Raw genomic sequence first — 26029 nt, 5'->3', positions numbered from 1 at the left:
ACTTGTACTATGCAACTGTGCTTACTTCCGTATTTGGTTTTGTTGCTTCAGTGGCCACGAGAAATTGAAAAACAAAGCCACCTTTAACGAGGGCCATGCGATATGGCCTTAACCCTTTGAGGGACGGCGGTTGCTACAGTGGACAGCTCTCATGTTATCATAATTGGTGCATGAAAGGATGAAAAAAAAAAAATTCCTTTTGCCCCCGATGGTGTGCCGACACAGACTCTCTCTCTCTCTCTCTCTCTTTCTCTGTCTCGGTTGCAACAATTTACTATAAAATTAAATTAAAAGTCTGCCTCTGAGCAACATTCATGTGCAGCAAATGACGTTTTGTGTGTGTGTGTGTGTGTGTGTGTGTGTGTGTGTGTTCAGGTTGGGCACTGTGGATCTGGAGCCCCTCCCCTCAGTGGCTGACAGCGCCCTTTCGACCAATCACAGGGCAAGCTCCGAGTCTGGCAGTCAAAGTGATTGGCGGCCCGCTTCGTCCCACCCGGCTCAGCAGACACGTCCCGTCACGATTAGCTGTACGTATTTTTATTTTTATTTTTTGGTCCTTTCATTGACGTCACGTTATCCGCAAATTCACTCGACGGCAGTTGGGGAAGAAATCCATCAAGCGATTTGGTGATGAATCGATCGGAGGGTTGCGAAATTCCGTGAATTTTCAACGTTGGAAACCTCCTCCGCCACATCCTCAGATGATTTCTCGAATTTCAACTTGAAGAGAGAGAGGCTCAATTAATTTAAGATTCTCAATGGGGGACTTTGTTGGTATTTTAGGATGAAGGCCAGGTTGGAATTTTTCAGTGGGTTGCTTCCAAGGGTTGAGTCATGTTTTATTCCATTATTTATTGATTTATTTTTCTTTTCGCTGAAAGAATTGATTTTTCAATAAAACATTTTATTGTAGCATTTTTATTGTAGCCGGTTTAACTTCCTTTGGAAAAGGTCGTGGAATGTTTTCCTCGTCTTTGCTGAATTGATACAAACTCATCCACTGCCAGCAAACAGCTCCCCGTCTTGCCATCCATTTTGACTGTTCTTGAACTGAACAAAAGACACTTTTCTTTAACCAGCAAAAAAAAAAAAAAAGTTTATTTGTCGCCTTTGGCTTTTCTGAAGCAATCAGCAGTAGAAAATGAATTGGTTTCACCCAAAAGCTGAGAAAACAGGGATTTTTTTGAGAAGAAACGTCTCAAGCAGAACGGTGACTTTGACGCCGATATTTTTTTGCTTTCGCGACACCTCAAACCGTAGAACAACAATTTCAATGCTGAGAAATGGCTTTTGATGACATTATTTATTCATACATCTAGAACTAATCAAGGCGCCGTGAGCTCCGTGAACTGACCTCTTTTCTTACGATCGCGATCGAGACATTCTCTGTTTGTACCGTACATATAGATACCTTATTTCAAATGTGGGCTGCTTAAATTTCTCTGCCTCATTGTTGACGTGACAAGCTGAGATTCACCCGCCAGTCTGTCTCTTCTACTCAAAAGCTGTGCTGATCACAAATCCAAATTGATGCAAAGCTGCCGTCCGTCTCCAGGCATCTGTTCATCATGAATGTGGTTTTGAAATCGAAATCCCGCAGAGTACAACATGAATCCCTTTCGTGTTTAGTTGTTTTATTTTTTTAATCACTAAACGACACCAAATTAGCAAAATTGATTGCTTAAAGAACAATAAACTGGAAAAAATGACCACTTCCGTGTTCCTGCTCCCCAGACCCAGTCGCCCTGGCTCTGCCAGAGCCGCTCATCCACAAGACCGATCACTTCCTGTTCTCCTACCCGTGGTTCCACGGGCACATCTCGCGCGTCAAGGCGGCCCACCTGGTTCAGAGCTCGGGGGCCGAGGGCCATGGCGTCTTTCTGGTGCGTCAGAGCGAGACGCGGCGAGGAGACTACGTCCTCACTTTTAACTACCAAGGAAAAGCCAAGGTGCGCAAGAAGGGAAGCCTCCCAGAAGGGGGGGGGGGGGTCACTAGTACGGTTCTGATTTCCCTATTTGTGTGTGTGTGTGTGTGTGTGTGTGTGTGTGTGTGTGTGTGTGTGTGTGTGTGTGTGTGTGCGCGCGCGCGCGCAGCACCTGCGCCTCTCGCTGACCGAGTGGGGGCAGTGCAGGGTGCAGCACCTGCGCTTCCCCTCCGTCGTGGAAATGCTCAGCCACTTCCGCCTCTTCCCCATCCCGCTGGAGTGCGGATCCGCCGGCGCTGTCACGCTCTCGAGCTTTGTCGTGGCGGGCTCCAGCCCACCGTCACAGGGTGAGCACACACACACACTCACACACACACACACACACACACACACACACACACACACACACACACACTCCTCCCTGTGTGGAGTTTGCATGTTCTCCCCGGGCCTGGGTGGGTTTTCTCCGGGTAATCCGGTTTCCTCCCACATTCCAAAAACATGCGTGGCAGGCTGATTGAACACTCCAAATTGTCCCTAGGTGTGAGTGTGGGCGCGGATGGTTGTTTGTCTCTGTGTGCCCTGTGATTGGCTGGCAACCGGTACAGGGTGTCCCCCGCCGACTGCCCGAAGACGGCTAGGATAGGCTCCAGCACCCCACGCGACCCTTGTGAGGATAAGCGGATCGGAAAATTAATGGATGGGAGGAGACTTTTTTTTAAATATTATTCTGTGTTTGGTCACATGAGCATCTTGAATTCAATTTCGGTCAACAACGGTACAGAACAAAATGGCCGTGCCGGAGACTTTGCCAGCTGTCTTGAGACAGTCGGCGAGGGTTGTCAGCCAATCGCGGGGCATAAATTATATTCTTATATTGGGTTGAAATGTGAAGTGCCAGGCGAATAACCATAACCTTTTTTTTTTAGAAGTGTTATTTTTGCCATGTTAGTTACTGTGTCTGTTTTTTTCCCCCTGTGGCAGGTCAGCTCTCCGGCACCCACTTGGCGCCGTTCTCGCTGCACCGCTGGAACTCGGAGCCCAACTTGGCTCACTGCGGAGCACCTCGAAGCTGCAGCCAACCGCTCTCCTCTTCTTCCTCCTCCTCCTCCTCTTCCTCGTCTTCCTGCCCCCCGTGTGGAGCAGCGCGTTAATCGCGGCCTGCGCCGGCAACGGCGGGTTGGATCCTCTGCGGCCGCCGCCGCTCCGCCTCGGCCACCCGCCCGTCTTCCCCCAGCGGGACTCGGACTATGAGTTAGAACCCGAGCGCGGACGCAAGCGGGCCATCGACAACCAGTACATGTTGCTCTGACCTCCCTCCGCCCGGCTCCACGAGATGCGCATGGGTTCGAGACCAAGCCCACCCTCCTCCCCGTGGCTTCCGCACGAGTGTCCGCAGTGAATGTATTTTGATGTATGGGACGGGCAGGGGAGCGCGCGGCTCATCTTCAAGCCCAGCGTGCAAAAACTATTTTTATACGTTTTTTTTTTTAAACTCAAGGTTGGCTTGAACCAATCCTCGCTTCGCACCACTCACGGGTGAATTGAGTTTTTTTAAATTTTTTATTTATCTTGGCCACCTCCTTTCATTACTTTGCTGATGCAAAATCACTTTTTAAGCCCCCCCAAAAAAATACTTTATTCTTGGCACATTTCCCGTGTGGGGCCAACGCTCACTTTCTTTTATAAACACAACGAAGCACTCTTCTTTCTCCTCTTTGTCACGCTTTGAGTCTTCTGATGCTCTGTCACAAGATTTCTCATATTATTTCAATATGAAAGCAACGCAGTGGGGGCGGGGGGTAGTGGGTCACACGTCCGCTTCATAGTGGAGAGATTCTGGATTCGAATACTCCAGCTTCATCTCACAACCCAAAAACATGCATGTTAGTTTCATGAAAGACTCAAAATTGTCCACAGTGACCAGCAGCCTTTTACGCCGCCTCCATTATGGCCGCAGTCGCCGTTTTTCTGCAACGACGACGCAGCCCGAGCCCCTTTCACACCGAGTCCTGCGTACACTTACTCATAGGCGTTCTTCTGCAAGTTGTGGCTCCAGCCTTTTTAACACAAAGATCCTGCAAAATTGTGAAGCGCCGTCATTTTGTGAGTCTTTTCCGCAGAAGCCTTCTCATGAGATGGCTTCTGCGTGTGTGCGCTTTCAAACAACACAGCAACCTTCGATGAGATGATGTCAGTGCGAGTATTTTGTGTCATGTTGGGAAAAAAAAAAAATCTTTTCACACAGTGACAATTGCTTTGAACACAAAGTTGTGGGAGAAATGAGTATCATTTGATATTGCGTAAAAACCCTGTCATCCATTTTACACAGAACCCAGCAAAGGCGTGTGAAACTTCACATCTGCGTCAACTTTCACACGGGGGCTCGGTATCCCGCACTCGGATAGTTCAATGATGTCAGCACCAGTGTGTGGTGTGAAATTTTAGAAATGAGTGTCACATGCCCCAAATTTGTAGAATAGTCGATATGAAAAGTCTGCACACCCCACTTTAGACTTTGTGCTATACAAATAACTTTTTTTCTACGATTAGTCTGATGTGTAACTGGTTCAACTCGATCCAATTAAAAAATGTATTTGTATATATTCTTGAGGCAAGGTAAAAAGGACTACGATCATGTGGTTGCACAAGTGTGCACACCCTCTTGTAAATGGGATGTGGCCGTGTTCACAATTAACCAAATCACATTCAAACTTGAAAGAAAAGAGTCAGCATCCATCTGCCAACATTTAAAGTGGTGAATTTGAAATGAAGTTCATATGTTTTAGTTGGCTTTCCTTGATGTCCTCTTTTAATTGGGTTGTACTAGTTACAGATCACGTGAATTGTGGAAAAATATCTGCCTGGCCTTTGAGTAGGGGTGTGTGGACTTTTCATACCCGATGTAGGTCGTTACAGCTCAAATGTGAAAAATGGCAGCTTTTACAGCTAGCGTAACAGGGGTGAGCTAGCCATCCTGATACGCTCAAACGCTCGCCTGGAAATCTCAACTCATCGCTTTAGTGGGTGCCGCTTGCCAGGCTTCGCAAACTCTTGCGCCTTCTTCAGAGTGTCAAATGGTGTGCGACTCGTCCTTTACCAGCTGAGTCACGCCTTCATTGAACATTAGCTGATAGACAACAACATCACGTGACACTCTGAAGAAGGCAGAAGACTTAGGCCGAAACATGTCAGGTAAATACCAACCTAAAAAAAAGAAAGTGTGTGATAAAAGAACCGATAAGTTCAACATCGTTTAATTGTTCTACCTGTGATGATGCGTCACTGGCACAGATAGACGACAATGAATGAAAGCTCTTGGTACTCACTAAGGTCGCTGTTAAGAAAAAAATTCTATGTGCCTTATGGCGCGTTTGCGAACTGTCACGCGCGTACACGTTTTCATTTTCATTGGGTGATTTATGAAAGTGAGTTTTTTTTTTTTTAAACGTCCAACTCTACTTTTTTTTTTTAAACACACAGGTAGCATTAACTGTTTGGTTTGCGACGTCACCATGACTACAAATCACCAAATCAATGCCGACCACGCTTTATTTTGGTAAGCAATGGGATGTCTTAACACTAACGCACGTCCGATTGTTTTGTGGGCTTTTTTCGTTTGTTTTTCTTTTGGCACTTAAACGAAATGGACAAGTGTGATGTTGTTCTTGCAACTGTAACATGTCGACCCGTCGCGACTCCTCTCTTTGCTTCAGAAAAAAATTTAAAAAAAGATAGTGTGTCGTGCAATATTGATTCCACATAGCCACAATGTTCTCATGTTTATATATTTTTTTTAAAACAGTATTGGGGAACCTTTTTATATTTTATAGTCCTCTGAGGGCCAAACTAAATTAAAATGAAGAAAATGTGATTTAACAAGTGTTTATTGTTCAATACAATGAGCGTTGGGTTAAGTGTTTTCCTCAAATATATTTAACAGTTCCTCTGGGGATTATTTTTTAGGATTGCTCCATGTTGGATTCCCCAGCCCTGCTTCAAGGCTTCCCATCTAAGTTGCTTCAGCCACACTTTTTTCCCCCCCTCCCAATGACCATGAAGATGGTTTCATGATTGATTTGAAAATTTCCCGTTAATGACATGAATGTGTTCTCAATACTGTGTGTTTACCTCAGCACTGTAAAGCTCCCCCTACTCCCTCCCGAAGACCACCACCACAGAGCTTTCAAATGGAAGATGTCTTTGTGATCGCAATCCCTTTTTCATTCAGTTGTAAGCCTTCTAAATTATATATCAACTGTACATTGGACTGATCTGTTGTCTTTTTTTTTTCTAAAATAAACCTAAGCAGATTAAAGCTTCCTTCCACCCGCTGCAGACTTAAAAGTAGTCGCAATTACCATTAGATGAATGTACTTCCTCTCAGTCTGATCTTTATGCTAGTTGACAAGGACAAGTTTTTGATTCAACAAAAACAATTACCAACTATTTATTGACATAAAAACATGTCGCAAGAATGACATTTACAGTTTAATTTTATGGATTTTTTTAAATTGAAAAAAACAGAGTTGCAATACTACAGCAACTGTAATTTTAAGATTCCTGAAGAATTTTGTCAATATTACATGAGAAAAATGCACTTTCAAGAAAAACATAGGAAAAGTGATGTGTGGGGTTAGGGGGGTATTTGTTGTATTTTGGGGACAAGTTTGCTATTAATACAAATGTGTAGTTTTAGGGTTTTAAAAAAAAAAAGCAAGAAGCACACACACACAACTCTCGGCTCAGTTTTTAAAACTTTTTTTATTTTTTAATTTTTTTGGCTCATTTTTTAAATTATTTATATTATCTACAAAGTAAAAGCTTTAACTTAAAAGTTACATTAGGGTCAGGTGAGAGGTGGGTTGCGATAACCATCTTATTTTTTTTGTCATAAATAAACACGTTTGTTGTATTTTCCCTGTCGCTGGCTGTTTTTTTAGTTTGGTTAGACACTTGTTGTCTTGTAGCAGCATCAGCGATACAACAGTAACATTAATACTGTCCAAAAATGGGTTGCTTTTTTTTTTCCCCCCACCCTGACAAGGTGCAGACAAGAGTTCCAGTTTAATTCTCCGTTCATAGATTAGTTTTCTCTTAAAACAAATCACTGCATCGTCAACCTGTTAACATTCTCTTATTGCCTTTTCTGGGGAACAAGGAAAAGAGGGAGGGAAGTGGATGGGGAACATGTCGGGTGAGGAGGAGGAGGGGTGAAAAAAGGAGGAGGGCTCCTCATCCTCTTCATGAACGAAGTTTCTGCTCGCTGGCGCCATCTATTTGCCACCTACAGCTGTTGCTGGTGATGAGGCTGCACTGCAAAAGCCACGCGACAACGTGAACGTGGGCCAACAGAAGACAAGTGTTTTGTTTTCGGTGTTTACCTTGCGGATGCGCCAGGTAGGAGAAGGGTGTGGTGGAAGAGACAGGGATGTGGTTGAGGGCTGTCTGCGCCATGGGAGGCTGAGGGCCGCCCGGGGGGCCCTGCGTAGCCATCAGCATCATCGGGGGGTGGGTGGGCGGCGCGTGGTGAGATGGCACCATGCCCGACTGCATGTGCGCCTGCGACAAAGATACTTTGGTCAGCTTCGGCCTCTCTGGCCCTGAGATGAATTCGGCGAACTTGACAACATCCTGCCATCATTTGGTCACGTTGATGGCCCCAAGTGAACACTACAAGTTATGTGTTCTGTACTTCCATTTTCCTTTTTTAATGGGGATGTCTTTTTCCTAAGAACGTGAGTGCTGGGAAGAAGCAATGGATGATTTGTCTGTTGGATTCAATCTTAAAATGAGAGGGAAAAAAAGGTCTGGAAAATGCATGTAGTCGACTCGCGCAGTACTTTTATATATAAGGGCCATAATCGGCCATTTGAATTGGCTCGCTAATTAATCGGTAAGACCTTAATTAAAAGCATACACTTGTGTTAGTACGACTTATTTCTTTTTTTAAACCAGCAAACCCTAAAAAGCTGAGCGCATGTTGGTTGCAGCCTTGAGCACTATATACTCTCCGGTGTTCATTTTTACTTCCCATATCAAAAGGTTTTTTTTGGTTTGTTTTAATTGAGTTGTACAGGTTATCGGTCACAATGATGGAAAATTTTATTTATATTACTGTCCTTTTTTTATACAAACAAAACCTGGAATTTGGACTGGGGTGTGCAGACTGATGATATTACCGGCTGTAATTCCTGGAGGATATATTTTATGGTTGTTGCCAGATTGTTACCGTGCGTGTTTTGTACTTACCTGCTGCACGTGGGCCATGTGGTTGGGGTTGTAGCCGTGCTGCACCTGCTGCGGGTGGATGTAGACAGTCTGCTGGGCCGACGGGAAGGCCGCCTGCGGGGACTGCGGGTTGGGGCCCGGCGTCATGGAGGGCGGCGTGGGGGCCAAAGCCGAGTACATGGGCTGCTGAGATTGGTTGGCCAGGTGAAGGGCCTGAGCGGCGGCGGCGGCGGCTGAGGAGCGAGACGAGAGGCAAAAGTCACGTGAACCGAGCGAGCCGACGCAAAGGAGCTCTCGGAAGGGCACAAATGTCGTCACCCGCTGCCGCCTGAGGGTGCTGCGGGTGCTGCACGGGGCTGGCGGCCGGGTGGGCGGGCGGTCCTCCGTGCTGAGGTGGGCCCCCTTGTTGCCCTTGGCCTGTGGGCGTGGCGGAGGGCTGAGGGTGCTGCGGGTGGGGGTGCAAAGTGGCGCTAGGGTGAGGGTACTGCTGGGGCATGGGGCCAGGAGACACTGAAGAAAGAAAAAAACCCAGAAAGGCGGCATGAGACGTAACATTGTCAAGATGCATTGTGGGATGCGGCGAGAGGGCGGGACTTACCATACATGGTGTGTGTCTGCTCTGGGTACTGCGTGGTGGAGGAAGACACCAGGCTGGGCTGGCCGTGGGCGTGCGGCGCCATCATGCGGGCGCTGCCTTGCATGACAGGACTGAACACGTGCTGTGCCTGGAACAGAAACCAATGTTTATTTTGGAGGGGTGGCAAACAAACACACTCCTCAAAAAAAAAAAAAAAAAAAAAAAATCCAACGGCCGTTCTTTTTAATCAGTCAATGTATGTGTGTATGTAAATGCTTCTTTGAGTAAACAAGACCTGAGACTGGTAGTGTGGCATCTGTTGAACCAGCTGCTGACTAGGGAACTGTTGCGGGCTGCATGTGAAGTACTGAGCGGAGTAAGCCGGGCTCTGCGTGATGATCGGTGGCCCCGCCGCCGTGGCCGGGTGCATGAGGGTGGGCGTGCCCGGCGGGTGGTGCTGGTCCGACCTCTGCTGGGTCATGTTGGGCACTGGCCAAGGAAAAGAAGGTGGGACCACGGGCCATTGGAATATTACGCCATTTTTTTTGGGGGGGGGGGGGGGGATTTACATGTGACGAGGAGAGAAGTCAGGCTGTTCTCACCTTTACCTGGTCTGTACGGTTTAGACTGGTTGACAGTCATGTGTGGCATCTGGACCTGGTACATCGCTGGAGACTGCATGGAAAGGATCAAGAAAATCAAATCACAATGGGAGGGAATTCTTTCTCGATTTAACATTGCATTTCTATTCACAGTTTAAGAAAAAATAACAATAAAGGACACAAACATGTCAGACTGTAGGCTTCATCTTACCTGGACTTGCATGCATTTTCTACTTTTCTACTTTTTTTAACACCTCCCTTTCACTAAATAAACCCCATGCATTTTTTTTATGACTGCAGCAGAAATAAACATTTAGCAGAAATTTGAAAATTAAAGTGGTAAGAGATGAATTGCAATAAGAAGTTGGCAAACCAACATCTGAATGCATTAAAATTGACAAGCAAGCAAAACATCTCAGAGCTAATTGGGCTTGAACAAAACAACAACCAAAAGAAGTAAATAAAAGGATTTTTAAAAAAGTAGAAGAAAATTTTAGGAAAAATTCACAAACCTTCCATATTATGCTTTTCTAATGGAGCAAGAGAGACAGAGAGAGAGAGAGAAAGAGAGCAAGAGAGAGAGAGAGGATGAGGAGCAGGGGGGAGAAAAGGAAAAATGCGTGTCTTTACATGTGTCTGATGTTGGATCACCAAGTTGTTCTTAAAGCAACACGAGATGAATACATCAGCATTTACACTCCAGCGGAACATTTGTGTCAAAAGGCGTGACAGCCGGGTCAGCTGCGCGTCTCACCTGTACTCCGGGACTCACTGGTGTGAGAGGATACATCTGGGGGAAGCACACCGGCTGGCCGTAGACAGTTGGGGGCTGCTGGACCAGGATGGAGGGGCTGGGCTGGCCCTGAGGTCGTGGAGGGGTCGGGGTGTTGGCTGGTTTGGGCTGTCGATAGACACGGGACGACACGGTAAGGCATTCATTTTGAAACAGCCATCGAGTTCCTCGAATAATGGCGTCGATTGCGGAGGTGACTTTGCGCTCACCTGCGTGTTGAACCTTGGCTTGAACTCATTGGCGTTGGGGTTTAAAGTGGACTTTCTGACTTGACTGCATGAAGGAAAGCAGCAGATAAAAGATTAGGATTGGCATGATTGCACTGTTCCCCGACAGCCTCCTTCAGATGGACGGGCTCACTCAACTCTTGCACCGCCTCCTTCTTTTCCTCCTTTTCTTCATGTTTGGGCCCAGCGAAATTTGACATGGCCGTCGTCTGGACCCCCTGCGACGTCACGTCCAGCCCCGCCCTCTTCTGCTCGGTCCCTGAAGGAGACGGGGACAGTGCGGCAGGGCTGCCGGGCTTACTCGCGTTGATGGCGCCCGTGGATGGGGCGGTGCCGCCGCGGTCTTCGGGGCTCATTGAGGAGGCTTTGTCCAAAGAGGCAAGGTCGGTGGGCTTGTCTGCGGAGTCTCTTGGAGGCTTGGTGATCATGAGTTCATAGGCGGGATCCGGGTTGGAACTCGACTGCAACTGAAGAATGAAGGACCAACAAAGAGTTTCAAGTCGTACGAAAAATGAACAATGATTCAGCAGGGCACCAAAAGAGACACTCACCCTAAAATCTTCACTAAATTTCTTTAGATTGTCAATTTGTTTCCTGTGGTCAAGTGCCAAGGAGGGGAGACCTGTAAGCGAAGGAAAAGATCATTTCAGGGCAGGGTTTCCCCAACCTTTATCGCGCCAGGGCACACATTTTACAAGAGAGAAATTGCATGTGACGGCACCTCATAAAAATGTCACGAAAAGTACGGAATGAATGATCTAACCTCAATATACTCACAAATGTACTTGAAATGCGATCTTATTTAGTTTGACACAAAGCTATTATTCTCTTTTATGAATGGCAACGTGTGAATTGCACATTCTGCCCTCCAGCTGAATTAATGAACCGACCTGTAAACGAAACATCAGTGACATAGATAGATGAGCAAAGATACATTTTTTTTTTAAGTTAAGTAACCACTTTCAGACCAATGAGTTTAAAAATGCAATATTTTCCAACCGTTGGGAATCGCTGATTTCTGTTGTACGTCAAACTAGAAAACCAAAACAGGTCCAAAGTTTCAGGGTTGAAAGACTGTCAAGGTTAAGACTACCTTTACACACTGGTCTGCTGATATTGGAAGAACTGTCCTTCATGCCGTCTTTGTTGGCTTTGGGGGATGTTTGTCTCGTCTCCTGGACACGACTTTCTTTAACTATAACACACTTCCATGTTACGGTCCATACGTGATAAAAGCGGGTGTGACAGCTGCTTCACTTGGAGCCTTACCATCTCCTGATAGAGAGGCTACCATGTTGGGGGCGGGGCTCGGAGCGGTCGGGGAGGAAGCTGACGTCGGTGCGGCAAAAGACTCCGCAGGAGCTGTTCCTGTCTGAGGCAGAGAGGCGGAGGAAGGGGAGGCTCCGCCCATATTGTTCTGACGCGGGGAGCGAGGTCTGTGAGCTGATGAGGAGAAGATATTTTTCGGGGAAGAAAAATGTGCGCAATTCTGCAAGCTAACACAGTTAGCCTTCCGGCGTCATGGCTTGGCTGTTGACACAAAAGTATGTTTACCTCCACTGACGACAGAAGACCAGGTTCCTCCCGAGGAGTTGCCTCGGTTCGACGGAGTCGCTGGGACGTCTCCAGGCGTTGTGTGAGAAATGAGGTCCACCACCGGCGGCATCCCAGTGGTCCGGCTGGGCGGCACTCTGTGAGCGCGGGGCATCCTCTGGGATTTCGGAGACATCCGCGGTGGACCTACGAGGACAGAAGACAAAAAAGACATTTGAAAGAAGCGCCCACGCGGAAAGGTCAACGGGAGTCACACCGGGAGTGTTGGGACATGCTTGTTAGTAGCAGAGAAGTGATTGAACCACACGCAAACACAGCAAACATCTCAAACCGCAGCCAGGTGAACAGAAAGTGGAAGGTGGGAGGTTGGGGGAGGGAGGGAGGGGCAAAGGTCAGGGGCTATTGAACAGATTCGCTAACAAGCAGAGTTGTGCAGCATATGTACTAGTGATCCTTGAGTGCAACGTACTGACAGAACTGGGGCAGAAAATAAATTCACAAACCAGGTACACACTGGTCGTTTCATGGATGATAAGCTCCAGGGGCTCATAGACAAAGTCTTTGACTTGCAACGTTCAGAAATATCCATGTATTTACAAATGTCAGAAATTCAATGCCACTTGCTGCATTGATTTGTCATTGCAGCTGCATCAGATTCCATGTGGTGGGCATTCATAGGGGGAAAGACGCATCCGTGATTTTTTTTTTCTTTTCCTACAGGAGATATACATTTTTAAAAACTTTTTTTTTCATTATTCTTGAATGAACGCCATCTAGGAGATCACCTTCAAATTGGTTTAAGGGCTAATTTAGGTCAAGTGTTGCTTGTGTCTCGCCCTTTCAAAAATGCTTGATACCTAAACCCTACAACATTCTAAATCACGCTGTTTAGGTGAACTTCATCTTCGACTGTTGATCCACACTAGACCTGGGCAAAATTACTTTTGAAAGCAGTTCTCGCTTTTTAGACTTAGTAAGCGTCACTGAGGGTAAGACCAATCCATCCACCTTCAACTCATGCCTTTGCCCAGGTCTACGCCACACTGACGTGGGTACCTTCTGAAGACATGCGTTTGGGCAGAGTGGCGGCCGGCGACGAGGACCCGTGGAGAGGAAAGGGAGATGAGGAAGAGGAGGAGGAGGTAAAGGAGGGGTGGGATGAATGAGAGGGAGGCCTGGAAGGTCGAGAGGGGGGCCTGGAGGGTGGCCTGGTGGGCGTGGTGGCCCGAGGAGGCAGGGAGGAGGGGCCGGACTGGTAACGAGGAAGGGGGCGGGAGGAAGGAGACGGACAGGGTGAGGGCCAATGAGACGAACCTAAAAGAGGGAAGGACAAACGATCAAGGATGACACACTGCGATGAGCAATTCAAATGGAAAAAAAAAAAAGGAGAGTAGTGCAAGAACCTAAAAGGCGCCTGCCATTCATTAACTCGAGACAGAACAGCGAGGCTTTTAAAAAAACTAACTCGAAACCAGGAATCCCAAATAAAACGAACCAGTGGCCTGCACGCAACACAAAATCTGCAGTGGCGGAGAAACCATTCTATTGCTGGTCGGGGGAAAAAAAATAAGTCTAATGAGAGAACGTGACACACTTGTGGCCCCTCTATAAGTCAATGAAACATATTTGTCACTAAACTTAAGAAACAGATGCCAGACCCTTCACAATAAAGGCATTCGAACGGATCAATACAAAAAAAAAAAACAATGATAATAAAAGGGTACAGTACTAAATAATGGTCTAAGAGGTGTCATGAAGTTTCATTCCTATTGCGGTGACATAACCCGAATTTATAAACGAGTTGGAAAATGGTGTAGTCCCTCAGTAACTTAAGCTAATGCAATCGTAATGTCATAAATTAAAATTGTAGCTTCCAGTCCATTAATCACCAACCACGTGTTTTGCAATCAACACCACGGACACCTTGCTGTCGAGAAACAGATGGTTGGTTGGTGCAACAAACTACCAGCGGTGCCTCAAGCATGTCAAAATGTTTTACTGAAGGTGAGATCCAGATTCTTCACTTAAAACACAGGTGCCAAACTCAAGACACGGTGGCCAGATCTGGCCCGCCACATCATTTTATGTGGCCCGCGAAAGCAGCTCAAATATGTCAACGTCCATGATCCTTTCTAAAAACGTCTACGAAAATTTTAAATTCTCATATGAAATAAATAAGAGATATATTCGAAGCATTTTTTGTTGCCAAACAATAGTTAAATCAACTGTTATTCTTGACTTCTTCACATGGTTTCAGTCATAACGGCCCTCCGAGTGAAACGGTAACTAAAATGTGGCGCGCGCCAAAAATTAGTTTGACACCCCCGACTTAAATAAAATATGCAAGCTTATCTTCCTATACCGAAACCACAATTACTCTAACGGCAATCTGAAAAGGCATCCGCTCACTGACGAACAGCCTAGACCCTCACATCTGCAATCAGTGTATTCACCAAACGCTCCCCTAAAGCAGCGATGACAGACAACATACTGTAGCGTCTAGACGACAAAGCAAAGACAGGCGGTGGTCAATCAGTAACGTCTTCATTGAAAAAAATGAAAGGTTAATGTCGCCAACTACGAGTGTTTCAAGTTCACACTCAAAAATGACCAACATCACCTTAGCATCGACTACAAAAAAAAAAAAAAAAAAACAGAAGGGGAAATTACAGTTAATAGTTGTACTTAATGAATAAAAGAATAAATAAATAAATCAATAAAAACCACTCCCAGGCCATATAAATGTAAAGAAAATGAAAAATTGAGAAGGGCAGTAATGATTCGTGCCTTCTTGGGTCGATGTTTTCTGACGCCGCTGTGGAAAGCAGTTCATTGTGCAACATCTGTAACCTTGAAATGTCATAATTACAATCAATATGTGTAGGAAAAAAGGGTACTTTCCTCTAAAAGTGGGGGAAAATGGGGAAAAAAAAGGCATGACAGTATCAGCTCATGCTCTCTTGTGATGTATTCTTACGCCGCTGCACAAACTAGTCCATTGTGTGCCATTTGTAACGGTCTAACTTCATATGTCAGACCATTGTCAACCCAGGACCCACTGTATTACTATTATTGTGAATATGACAGCATTAAAAAAAAGGAATAAATCATTCATTTAAAGGGTTAACATTTCTTTATTGATTTTAATTTTCTATGACAAACTTATAGTGCTAAAGGAAGATGGAAAAACAAAGCTGACCTGAAAACGTGTTGGCCATTTTGCAAAGAAAACGCTGGCTAGAAGGGAGCACAAAGCATCACAGGTGTGTGTGAGCCGGACCATCCGTACCTCCGTTCACCACCCTTTGGTCGCCCCCCGGGCTCTGATTGTAGTCATGCAGTCCCACGCGAGGAGCCGGCGGCCCGGCCGAGTTCGGAGTCAGACGTGGGGAATTCTGACGTCCTGACCCCCAAGACATGGCTTCCCTGTTTCTCTGGCCCGGGGGAATGTATTTGTTCTCCCTGCACACAGACGCAATCAATACGATGCTGCTTCGGCGCGGCGGACCTGTCACCATGTGAACTAAGTATCACCTGCTTAATGTGTGCGTCTCTCTTTCACCTCTCACCACCGCGGTGAATTTCTCCTCCTCTGAGCGCTCGTCGTTCTCGAGGGCCACGCGCGCCATGTATGTAGAGCTGGCTTCGATCTCCTCGGCCAGCTGGGCGGCACGGGCTTCCCTCTTGAGGAACTCCTCGGAGTTGTCACGCTCAAGCGGGACACTGGCAAGCAAAGGCAGGTTAGAATACAGCAAGTGACTGACATGTTTTGTACTGCTATTGCGTTGCTTGTTAGTTATCTGGAATAATAAAAACACTTCAATCCATTTCACCCAAAAATGTGGAAGCTGGGGCATGGATCAAAGGGGATTTTTTTTTTTCCTCAATGAGTTGAGACAAGAAATCTTTAATCAAGACGATACATGTGCGAGTGATGGACATCCATGGAAGTGCGGATTCAAAGTACAAATGTTTTGCCTTGGTGGAGGTCTTTGCTCAAAGGCCACATTGGATTTTTAGGTCATTGGTAAATTGAGTAAAAGGGCGGGGGGGAGTTAAAATGTATATCTAATTTCTAATTTTGTCATCTACAAAATGAACTGAGTAAAATAAAAATTGTTTACTCGAAGATATATATTTTTTAACTATTTGTATTTCATTATTATTTGCAATAAATGCATAAAAATATCATCAGATTTGTTTAATTTAAAAAATATAATTAAGTAACAATTTTAGGAAAACATACAAAGGACTTGATCATATAAATATGGTTTGGCTTCAACAATGGCACTGCAGCCATTGCTTTTACCGCCGTTATATTTATAAGGTGAAATTGAACTATTACGCGACTTAAATTGGTGATAGTATGCATCAAAATCAAAGACTGAAAAAGACCACTCAAAAGAGAGGAAAATGTCATGTAACAAGAGATGCATCAACATGGACACGGTATTCTTACGTATAGGTGGACAGGCTGCTGTCATATGTAGACAAGACACCGTATTTCTCCTCGTTGTACTTGAACATGTCATTGGGGTCCCACCCATTTGACTGCAACAATAAAGAGGTTGCTTTTTAATTCCACCAAATGGAAAATGCGAGGCCTCGATCCGTGTTTGCCGGGGCTGTTTTATTTCTTACCACATCGGTATCCAGTGACTCGAGGCTGTCAGAATTGTGGGTCTCGCCGCCATCCCACGGCTCGAGATCTTTCTCTTTGTGCTCGCCATTGATCCTGCCACTCACTGCAGAGTCTGTGAAGTTATCTGAGACACGCAAGGATACACCTTTATGCTCTGCAAACACACAAGGTAGGCAGGGAAAACGCACGCTTACTGCTTATGCAAAAAAAAAAAAGCACACATGCCTTGAGGATTTTTGAGTGGGGAATAAAAGTCGCATCTACTTGTAACCACTCACAAAAATAATATCCTTCGAGACAAAAAGATCTCCTTAGCTGGTGTTTATCAAGTCACCCAACAATCTGCGCAAGAGAGGTCATTATCGAGGCAAAAAAAACCAAAAACGACTCATTGTGTTGTCACTCGATTAATAAACTGATCAATGAAAAATGCCATTTAAAAAAAAAAGCAAGAATATGCATGTTAAAAGTAGCTGCCACCAGTGGACAGAATAATGCACATCAGCCGCATTACTTTTCATAGGCACTATACTAGTCGGACTGATGTTAGCAGAGCTGGCCGATATGTTTTGCGACTGCTGTCCATCAAAGAAGTTGAAGTTGCACATACAAGGTGGGGACGGGGAGTGGGGTGGGGATGAGGGTGAAGCAGGCATGCATTTAGACTGCAGTCAATCAGACGACGGATTGAAAATGAGCCCCAATTGTTAGTGAGCCATTTTATTTTCTCATGTTTTCAGAGTCAGTTTACAACGAGTTGCTTTCAATGGAAATGAAATGGTCGGTTTGCTATCCCAGGTGGGCGTGTTCTCATCCATGAGCTGCTGAATTATTTGAAATCATAGTTACCATTTCATGATTAGCCTGGTACGACAAGTTACAAAAAATAAATCTATATAGATGGAAGCATGATGGCACGAGTACAACTAAGTCTAAGCTGCACTGATGATCAACCTTTTGCAAGAGTCTCCAGTAAAAGCTTGATGGTGCAACCTGCCTGATCTTCCCCTGAAAGCAACATGAAGCTCAACTACAGTGGAACCTCTTAAGTGAAACAGAAACGGCTCGAGGACACGGGGCACCTTAAAACGTATTCAAATTTTCGATTGTAAAAATGGAAATCAAGTATTCCAGGGACCAAATAAGGCCTTTGTGAAATGCACCACCGGTATAGGAGTGTTAAAAGCTAATCCAAAAGTTGCTAAACACTGAAAAGCTTCAGGTTCTGCTTTAACTTTTATGCAAGTAATTGATGCGTATTCATGAAGAGCAAAAATACACAAGAAATTTTCACCAGCACACAAAATAGTTAGAATTTCCCGTATACACTGTAATCATACCACAAACTATGACCCCAAAACAGTTAAATATCACTGCAAATACATTTTAGATTGAGTTGAAGAACAAAAAGGCTTTCAGGTGATTCAACATGCCCTGGAAGTGCAAGTGAAGAATCACCATAACTTTCATTAACAACCCCAACTAAACTAGGCTCCTCCCTGACACACAGTTTGTCTCTTAGTGAGGTGCATTACTTCTGACCTCAGAAATTCCTATTTAAACAAGGTTTTATCAACATCTTTGGGGGGGCACAAATAAAAAATAGGTGGGTTTTCCAAGATGGATTTTGGTTCCACAGAGAAACAAAACAAAGAACTGATGAAAAGTGAACTAGGAATATGGGGAGGATTTTAGTGCATTGACCGCAAGTGACGTTAATTTAGTTGTATGGCATTTATCTCGTCTTGCCATGCTCTTTTCTAAACTCCTCAGGACAAGGCAGTGGTGGTTTTAAAAAAAAACAAAAAAAAAACGCGTAGAATAAATAAGCACTTTGACACTCGCTGCGGTGAGGTCTCACGCAATATGCCGACATTTCCCCTAAACACCATGAATCACAGTGGCTCAAACTCAAAACGCATTGTGCAGCTCTCAAATATTTTTCTCTAAGATAGCGTATTTCATGCTGCCAATATTTTCACCGCGTCCCCATTGTACATGTTCACTGAGGCCAAGGCTTTACGTAAGATGTCACAAAAACCCAGATAGGTATGTGCTGACCATCTACTATTTTATTATTTTTTTTCCCCCCCAAAATAATCGAGCAGCTCTAGGTGGAGCTTATCAATACTGCAGTTTTTTTTTTTTTTAATTCAAACCCGGGGCCAATTTAGTACCGAAGCTCGGAACCCATTCCTCCGGAAGACCATACAATACATAAGTAAAGGAAAAACAAAGAAAAAAAAACTGCTTTTGAAGGACAATTTACACGGTGTATTAATATTTCAAACTATGGCCTATTTACATACAAAATCTTGTTCTTTTTTTTTTGTTTGCTTGTTTTTTTTTTTAAATAAGTGGATGCAGCTTATATTAGGGTGCCATCAATAGCCCGGAAATTATGGTATTTAAACGTGAGGGGAAATGAAGGCGCCGGCCTTAAGGGCAGGTGACTTTGGAGGTTCCACTGTTTTTGATTGGTATTTTTTTAAGCCGCAAGATGAAGCAGCAGAAAACCTTGAAAGAATCACCATTCAGCTTATAAGCAGCAGCACGAGCGATTGCGACAGGTTTGATTATTAAGTCGAGACAGTCTGCAGGACAGAAAGGGGTGAGGATAAAAACAAACATGTTACCTGTGTCTGAGGAAACTAGACCGTAGGAGAGCAAAAGACAGGTGACAAAAGTGTGAGAAGATGGAGAGAATGAAAGAGTGTTGAACTACTCGCAACCTGCACAACATTTCTTTGTACAGCTAAATTCACAGGCTCATATACAGGAACATAAAATATCGATGATATTGGCAATGATGCTGTTCAACATGGAAAATTGTGTACGTCAACACGTTAAGAAATACCGCTGTCATAACCGGGCCCTCTACACACTCCACACGGTTGCACCTGTTCATTTTCAGACTAAAGCCTGGCACAGAGTTGATATTTCTCAAAGCAGAATTGTATAGGTCAAGATGAATTAGACGGCATCATTCAGTCTTTATTGAGTGCCTGCGCTTCGGATGAATCGATGGATCGCATTAGTCTTCAACGAGCAGCCTCTCAGAGCAGACACATCAGCAGAGTCCCTGCTTGGTCATTAATACACACGGATCAATACGGCGTGTTGTGTGTATGCACTGACTCACTCAGTCGTGTGGTTGTTGGTGAGTGAATGCAAAGTGACAAAGTCACCTTTTCGCTGCGTGAACGCTTCAGGAGTTCTTATATCAACAAGGCTGAGTGTATGTACAAACCCAATTAAAACTCAATTACATACAAGTTGAAGATGATTTGCAAATCATTGCATTCCGTTTTAATTTGTGTTGAACACAACGTCCCGACTTCACTGAAATTGGGTTTATATACAAATAATGCTGATGAGTCATAAATATTTGGCATACCTTTCCGAGCAAAGTTAAGGTCAACGTCTTTAAAAGACACAGCGACAACATCGGAAGCCTTGAAGACGATGCTTTCCACAATGTCCTCGTTCTTGGGGCCCGCGCTTGGTTCGGGGCTCTTCCTGTGGGCTGCATCCAACACCAGGTCACACTGGGGGAAAAACATTAAATTGCGTCACTAACTATTGTCACAACATTCAATTATCAGCGTACTGCATCAAAAAAAAAAAAAGTGCAGACTGAAAGGAGTGGACTTCGTCAGTACCACCTCTGAAGTGAGCCTCAACGACAACAGACTGGCACCTTACCTCTGGACCGTAAGTCTTGAACACTCCTTCATAGACGGCTCCATTTTTCACCTTCAGTTCACACTTGGTTCCCTGTAATCATTATTCATGTTTTCACTTGTGTGAACATTTATTCATTCACACGCTCAAAAGTCAATTCACATGCTCCAAAGACACGTTCAGAAACCATCTGCTGTGAAGCACCCTGCTGACTGATCAATGCGCATTGTGTTAAAGCAAGCAGCTGCCTAAGCAAATCGCCCGGGCTTTGTTTATTGCTTGTGTGGACATTTTGAGGAAACTACAGTTTGACTAAGTCATTTCGAGAAATCACGAGTCACACAATGCTATCTGCTACTGCTGCTAATACTGCTGTGTCAAGGTCACACAGGATTCTGCAAAGCGCAATGTGGTTATTTTGACAGCGAACATACCACAACTGATGTCAAGACGTGGACCATCCTCATGTTTGCATACACGCCATTGAAAATGACCTGAAAAGGAAAGAAACACAGGTGTACCTTTACAAATTTAATTCAGTCCCGAAATCAATTTTTCACTATTGCAGGGAATTTTAAATAGGGATGATTGTGCTTTTTTTGGCCGTTACCAAGTACCAATCTAATACCGCAGCAATGCATTAAGTAAACAAGAGCGTGCATCCGATTCTTCTCGAATTAATTTAGAAATATACATCCATCAATGTGTATATGTTATATGGACGATTCCACAAATTTTTTACCACCCCACCCACCCGTTAAAAAAAATAATAAATCTGGGTATGTGTTTTTATAAAGAATACTGTATGTATTATGTGAAAAGGTAAAACATAAGACCATGCAAAGCAATAAACTGGTTTAATAATGAGTAATTACTGGAAGTACTGTAGTAGTCATGTGTCAGATGTATGCCTTAAAGGGGCGTGGCCTAGAGTGTGACAAAAGAAGTCAGAGTGGCTCCTTGCCAGTGTTCTCATTTTGTGTTTGTGTGTTTTTCCTGTTCCAAAAAAAAAAAAAAAAAAGCAGCTGAAAGTGCCCAGAAACACAGGCTCCCTTTTCCCACATGCGAGGGCATTGAACTACTTGATTTACTTCATTTTATTTTCACTGAATTCTAGCAGAAGTATATCTGCAGCTAGCTAGTAACACATTTTGCCTCGCAAATTCGCACAAGAAAATAAATAAACTGCCAGTCAAAACCTGCACATAGCATATAAAAAGACTGACCTCATAGCACCTTGATTGGGTTTGTTATGTGTTCTTTTGTTTACTTCCATGTTAATCTGATCATTCCGATAAATCACATTTTCCTGCTTTACCCCACCATATTGGACTCATTAGCAGAGGAAGAGAATACATTCAAATAGCATCACAAAACACTGAGCAGTGTACCCACAAGCTTGCAAAGTGTTCAAGCAGGCGACTTACCGCTGCAGGACCTTTACCACTGTGTCTTCCCCTGGAAAATCAAAGTGACACAAATGACAAACATTCGTTCTCATGCTTTACAAGCCAAGTGGAGTGATCAAAGTGTTTCCGTTAGAGGGAGGGACAGAAATTCCAGGAGACCGACATGTGGTTCACTAACCAAGATTAAAGCACTGTCGACCGCACGCGTACACACAAATCCAATTAATCCAGTTCTCCTAAGAGCATGCGATACATGAATGCAACATCCATCCATTATCCGAGCCGCTTATCCTCACGAGGGTTGCGGACGTGCTGGAGCCTATCCCAGCCGTCTTCGGGCAGTAGGCGGTGTACACCGTGAACCGGTTGCCAGCCAATCACAGGGCACACAGAGACAAACAACAATCGTCCGCACTCACAATCACACCTACAGACAAATTAAGAGTATTCCATTAACCTGCCATGCATGTTTTTGGAATGTGGGAGGAAACCGGAGTACCCAGAGAAAACCCATGCAGGCATGGGGAGAACATGAAAGGCACCGTGCTGCCGAAATGCAACACGGCAGCTGGAATTTCTCACAACCTTTGGTAGAAGTAGAAGGACTTACACTTAACCAATAAATGAACACTACACATTAAATGGCAATGCCTCTCACCTTTCATGGACACACACAGAAATCAGATAGGGAAAAAAAAATAAATAAATCTGAACTGACCTGCAATATGACCAGAGCCTAATCGAAGTATATCCTTATGGTCACGTCATTGATGGATCTTACTCTGACAGTATAGCAACACTCTAAAATAGAGGTGGGCGATGTATAAGTTGTTTTCAAAATGTGTTATTTTAGATCATCGAGTAGTTATGTTGTCTCAAAAACATCCCCGTTTGGGTCCATTTACTGACTGCAAAGTGGGAGGACGTGATGAAATCCTCATTCACAGCGATAGTACTGTCGGAAGGTCCATCAGTCCGTCCGTCACTGACAGATGAAGTTTTGCTAACGATTGATGAATGACGGGAAACTTTTTTTTTCTTTGAATAACAAACAGATTAGCCAGTGACAGAGGTGGGGTTTTGTCCATCAGTGTAATCATCAGTAACCAGGTCAAGTACTGACGGACCTCTCAGTCCGTTTTGCTGACTAGTGACAGAAACATGCCCGCCTCTATCGCATGTGTTTGTTTGCGGGGCTTAATAAAAGCTGGGTTGCTTCCATTGACTATGTCCGGAAAAGCTTTGTGCTTCCTGTACAGTAGGTGTCAGTCTGCACCACAGAGGTGTAATCCGCCTATGAACCAAGATGAAGAAGAAGTGGGACAAGGAGAAGAAGAAACAGACGACAACATGCACTAATAGACAGGAGCAGGAGTACAAGTGACTTCGATTGGATTTTAACCTTGGCCACAATGCGGAGCGGAATTCTGGTGAAGGGAAGCCATTTCAATCTTTAAATTATAACTGTTGATAGACAGACTGGGGGGGCTGGTGAAATTTACTGACGGAAGCAATGATGGAAGCGCAGTTAAAATATCATGACAGACTGACCGGCTGACGATGACGGTTTGGTTCGGCTTGGAAAAAATGACCGAGTCATGATGACGAACCGTCAAAATTTTGCAAATGGCCCACCTCTGCTCATTCAGCAAATCAGCAAGCATAGACGGCGAAGGAAAGGGAAGCGATAAGTCTTCATTCTGCAAAGCAGCGGGCAGGATTCAAGTCAATTGACTCAGCCGAGGGAACACAACTTTGATTTCCAATATGGAGGGAGGAATGCCTCACGTCAGTAATTTAAGAGCAAGACGCAAGTTCATGTGCCGCGCCTGGAACTTATTCTGGGTTTGTGTCAGAGTTTTTCTCGGACAAAGATTTCTCTATCAGTTTGACAAGATGGACATCTGTCAAAATAATATTAGTTATGATTCAGAAATGCTGTCTGTTCATAATTGTTCTGTGAAGCAAGTGCAAATTTGCAATATTTCTTGTAGAGTATCATCAAATTATCATTATCACATTTTCTGGTTGTTTGGGTTTTCTTTCTTTGCTCATATCACCCACCCCTACTCCAGCACGCACCTTTACCCATTTTTACATCTCCTCAAATGCAACTTAATCTTTAATTAAAATTCACTGTATTCTTAGTCAAGTTCAGGAAGCGACCTCAAATGCACCTTTTTTCTTCCGGTTAAATGCACTGTATTGTTAGAATCACATCCTAAAATCCACATTCATTGCTTGTGTCCTCAAATGCACTACCCACATGTAAAAGGCACTGACTTCTTCTTGTGACGTCCTAGAATAAACCCCATTCATTAAGTATGTCCTTGGATGCACATTCATCTTTCTGTAAAATTCGCTGATTTCTTAAAACAGGAGTAACAGCCTACAACGCACCTTCTTCATTGAGCATGGCCTAGAATGCACCTTGTTCAGCGACTGGAACGTGGCCAGGTATGCAATCACATGCGAGCTCACTCGCCTTCAGTATTAATCAATAGACATTAGCTATCATTAAACATTTTTAAGTGAAAACTTAAGCTTCGTTTTCCACTAATATCAACTCGTATAAATCTACAAATCGAATAAATGGCCTCCTACTCTAGAGTGCGCGTTTAAATGTAGAAAAAAATTTAAAGACGGCCTCAATGGAAAGCTGCGCAGTGAACAAACAGGGCGTGCTATGCCGGTGAGTGCGTGAAGAAGCCGAGCTGAAATGAATGTATTTCGCTGACAGCTATGCGATCACCTGATCCTTGGGCATCGCGTTTAAAAGTCACACTTGAAGGACATGATTATTTCACATGAGCGGGGCGACGTCAAGGTTGACAGACAGCTTACTCGACCATTTCTTCACCTACACACACAAACCCCTCCACCCTAGTTGGTGTAATTGAAAAGGAAAAATACAAATTTAGCATCGGTCGACATGAATGTTAATGGGAGTACTCAGTCAAATGATGCGTTCAGGCAACGACTGATTAGCGAGGCCAGGGCGTTCAGTTACTGGCTTCCAAGAGGCTAATCAGCGTAAACCAAGCCATCGTAAAGGAGCAGTCTGGAAATATGCTGGTGGGGAAAAGACTGGTTGAAAATGCATGAATCAATTCGAAATGGTGATGTTAATGTGCACTACGTAGGGCGAACGGACAGGCCGCGCTAGCTCGGTGGCTCTCTGGGTGACCATCACGTCGAAAGGCCCTCACACTCGTTTCCCCTCATCAAAAAATAAGCACGAAACGGGCATGTCATCTCTAAATAACGACACCACGGTCGGCGAAATGTGAACACGTCGGGAAAACGGACCACTGTACGAGAACCCGTCGTTGTATTTGCTCACTTCGTTGAATGATTGAAATTTGCACTGACCTGCCCAGATTCTGTCGTCCCCCGCCGCTTCCTCCGGCACCAGCGGCGTTGCCACCGCCGGGCTTGCTGCGATTTCCACCGGCCTTCATTGACATGGCGAGCCCATAAAAAACGGCGTCCTAAAATGACCAGCTTGACACCGCAATTTCTCTTGACGACGACGAGACAACGGTGTGCGTCTGTGTTTGTGGTGGTTGGTTTTGTGACTGTTAGCCCCCGCCGTTAGCAGAGTCCCGAGCTCTGGTGGCTAGCAGGCTAATGTCAACGTGCCTGTCTTGAAGATGCTATGCTAACAAGCTAGCGGGGCTAGTCGAGCCCAATTAGCACCCTGTACAATTGGTTTTAAAAGAAAAGGGGAAAAAACGCGACTTAAAAAAAGACAGCACGTGAAAACGGCTCTGCTGAAATAAATCCTGGCGTTGAACCTCTTGCCAACGTGCTGCGTTAATCCGAACGAAATGATTTTGTAATCTGAATTTAGATTTTTAGTGCTGTCTCGAGTTGTTTCCGTTGCTAACATCGAAAAGACCAAAACAGTCTGAAAGAGGACAAAAAATAGCGGAGGGATATTTGACATGCGTAGCGGCACTTGGCTTCCGAAGCAACAGAAAAATATAACCGTACCGCATTTAACGACAACGCACGGTTATCGCGAACGGACCGCAAAAGACCCGTTTAAATCAAACAAACACGGTTATACTTGTGTATTTGAAACAAAAGCGCAACTTAATGGAACTATTTTCAGGAAGTCCACCAAGGCTGTGTTGCGGCATCCACGTGAGCCGGCGAACACACCGCATACACATGCGCCTCTATTGTACCGTAATTCGTACGCAACATGCGTAGAATCAACTATTAGAAATTAAATGCATTGTAATACAGTACACATGAATAATTACATAAATTGCGCTGACTGCTGTATCTTGTCTCCCTCGCGTGGACAACAGGAGGAAAATGTGAATAAGATAAATGCCATTACTCAAGTGAACGTTGCCAGATTTACAGTACTTTAT

The 26029-nt window shown here is 44.6% G+C and overlaps 2 protein-coding genes across 12 annotated transcripts in view; one reads left to right on the top strand and one right to left on the bottom strand.

The window, feature by feature from the left end:
• sh2b3 (SH2B adaptor protein 3) overlaps window positions 1–3099 on the top strand; it is a 47580-nt gene extending 44481 nt beyond the window's left edge. The window contains exons 5-8 of the mRNA XM_019888184.1: window positions 376–527; window positions 1735–1949; window positions 2095–2272; window positions 2910–3099. Coding sequence (XP_019743743.1) covers window positions 376–527; window positions 1735–1949; window positions 2095–2272; window positions 2910–3079 — 715 coding nt within the window. The 3' untranslated portion in view covers window positions 3080–3099. The remainder of the gene's footprint in view (window positions 1–375; window positions 528–1734; window positions 1950–2094; window positions 2273–2909) is intronic.
• A 3571-nt stretch (window positions 3100–6670) lies between these two features.
• Window positions 6671–25763, bottom strand: atxn2 (ataxin 2). 11 transcript variants are annotated; one of them, XM_019887306.1, is made up of 26 exons: window positions 25017–25762; window positions 21663–21693; window positions 20670–20729; window positions 20257–20328; window positions 19949–20099; window positions 19188–19202; window positions 16551–16705; window positions 16369–16460; window positions 15444–15632; window positions 15199–15371; window positions 12966–13223; window positions 11910–12095; window positions 11625–11798; window positions 11449–11550; window positions 10907–10977; window positions 10494–10822; window positions 10338–10401; window positions 10090–10236; window positions 9848–9865; window positions 9342–9408; window positions 9029–9222; window positions 8755–8881; window positions 8475–8666; window positions 8178–8389; window positions 7310–7487; window positions 6671–7241 (listed from the first exon to the last, which is right to left on the bottom strand). In XM_019887306.1, exons 1-26 carry the CDS (start codon window positions 25109–25111, stop codon window positions 7213–7215), a joined length of 3381 nt encoding a protein of 1126 aa, XP_019742865.1. In that variant the 5' UTR covers window positions 25112–25762; the 3' UTR covers window positions 6671–7212. The 11 variants fall into 11 exon arrangements, with proteins under 11 accessions (XP_019742865.1, XP_019742858.1, XP_019742902.1 ...); XM_019887299.1 differs by having other exon boundaries at window positions 9336–9408; window positions 25017–25760; XM_019887343.1 differs by having other exon boundaries at window positions 9336–9408; window positions 16551–16675; window positions 25017–25760.
• Window positions 25764–26029: the final 266 nt, after the last annotated feature.

The sequence above is a fragment of the Hippocampus comes genome, unplaced genomic scaffold, assembly GCF_001891065.2.
Source record: "Hippocampus comes isolate QL1 unplaced genomic scaffold, H_comes_QL1_v1.1 scaffold155, whole genome shotgun sequence".
NCBI lineage: Eukaryota > Metazoa > Chordata > Actinopteri > Syngnathiformes > Syngnathidae > Hippocampus > Hippocampus comes.
Note: the sequence above shows the minus strand (reverse complement) of the source record. Positions and strands in the feature narration are given on the sequence as shown.

Coding starts and splice junctions, on each gene's coding strand:
- atxn2 (XM_019887299.1), bottom strand. CDS start 25,111: ATGTCAATGAAGGCCGGTGGAAATCGCAGCAAGCCCGGCGGTGGCAAC. Junction 15,372..15,443: donor GAGACGCACACATTAAGCAG/GTGATACTTAGT, acceptor GTCTGTGTGCAG/GGAGAACAAATACATTCCCC. Junction 8,667..8,754: donor GCAGACACACACCATGTATG/GTAAGTCCCGCC, acceptor TTCTTTCTTCAG/TGTCTCCTGGCCCCATGCCC.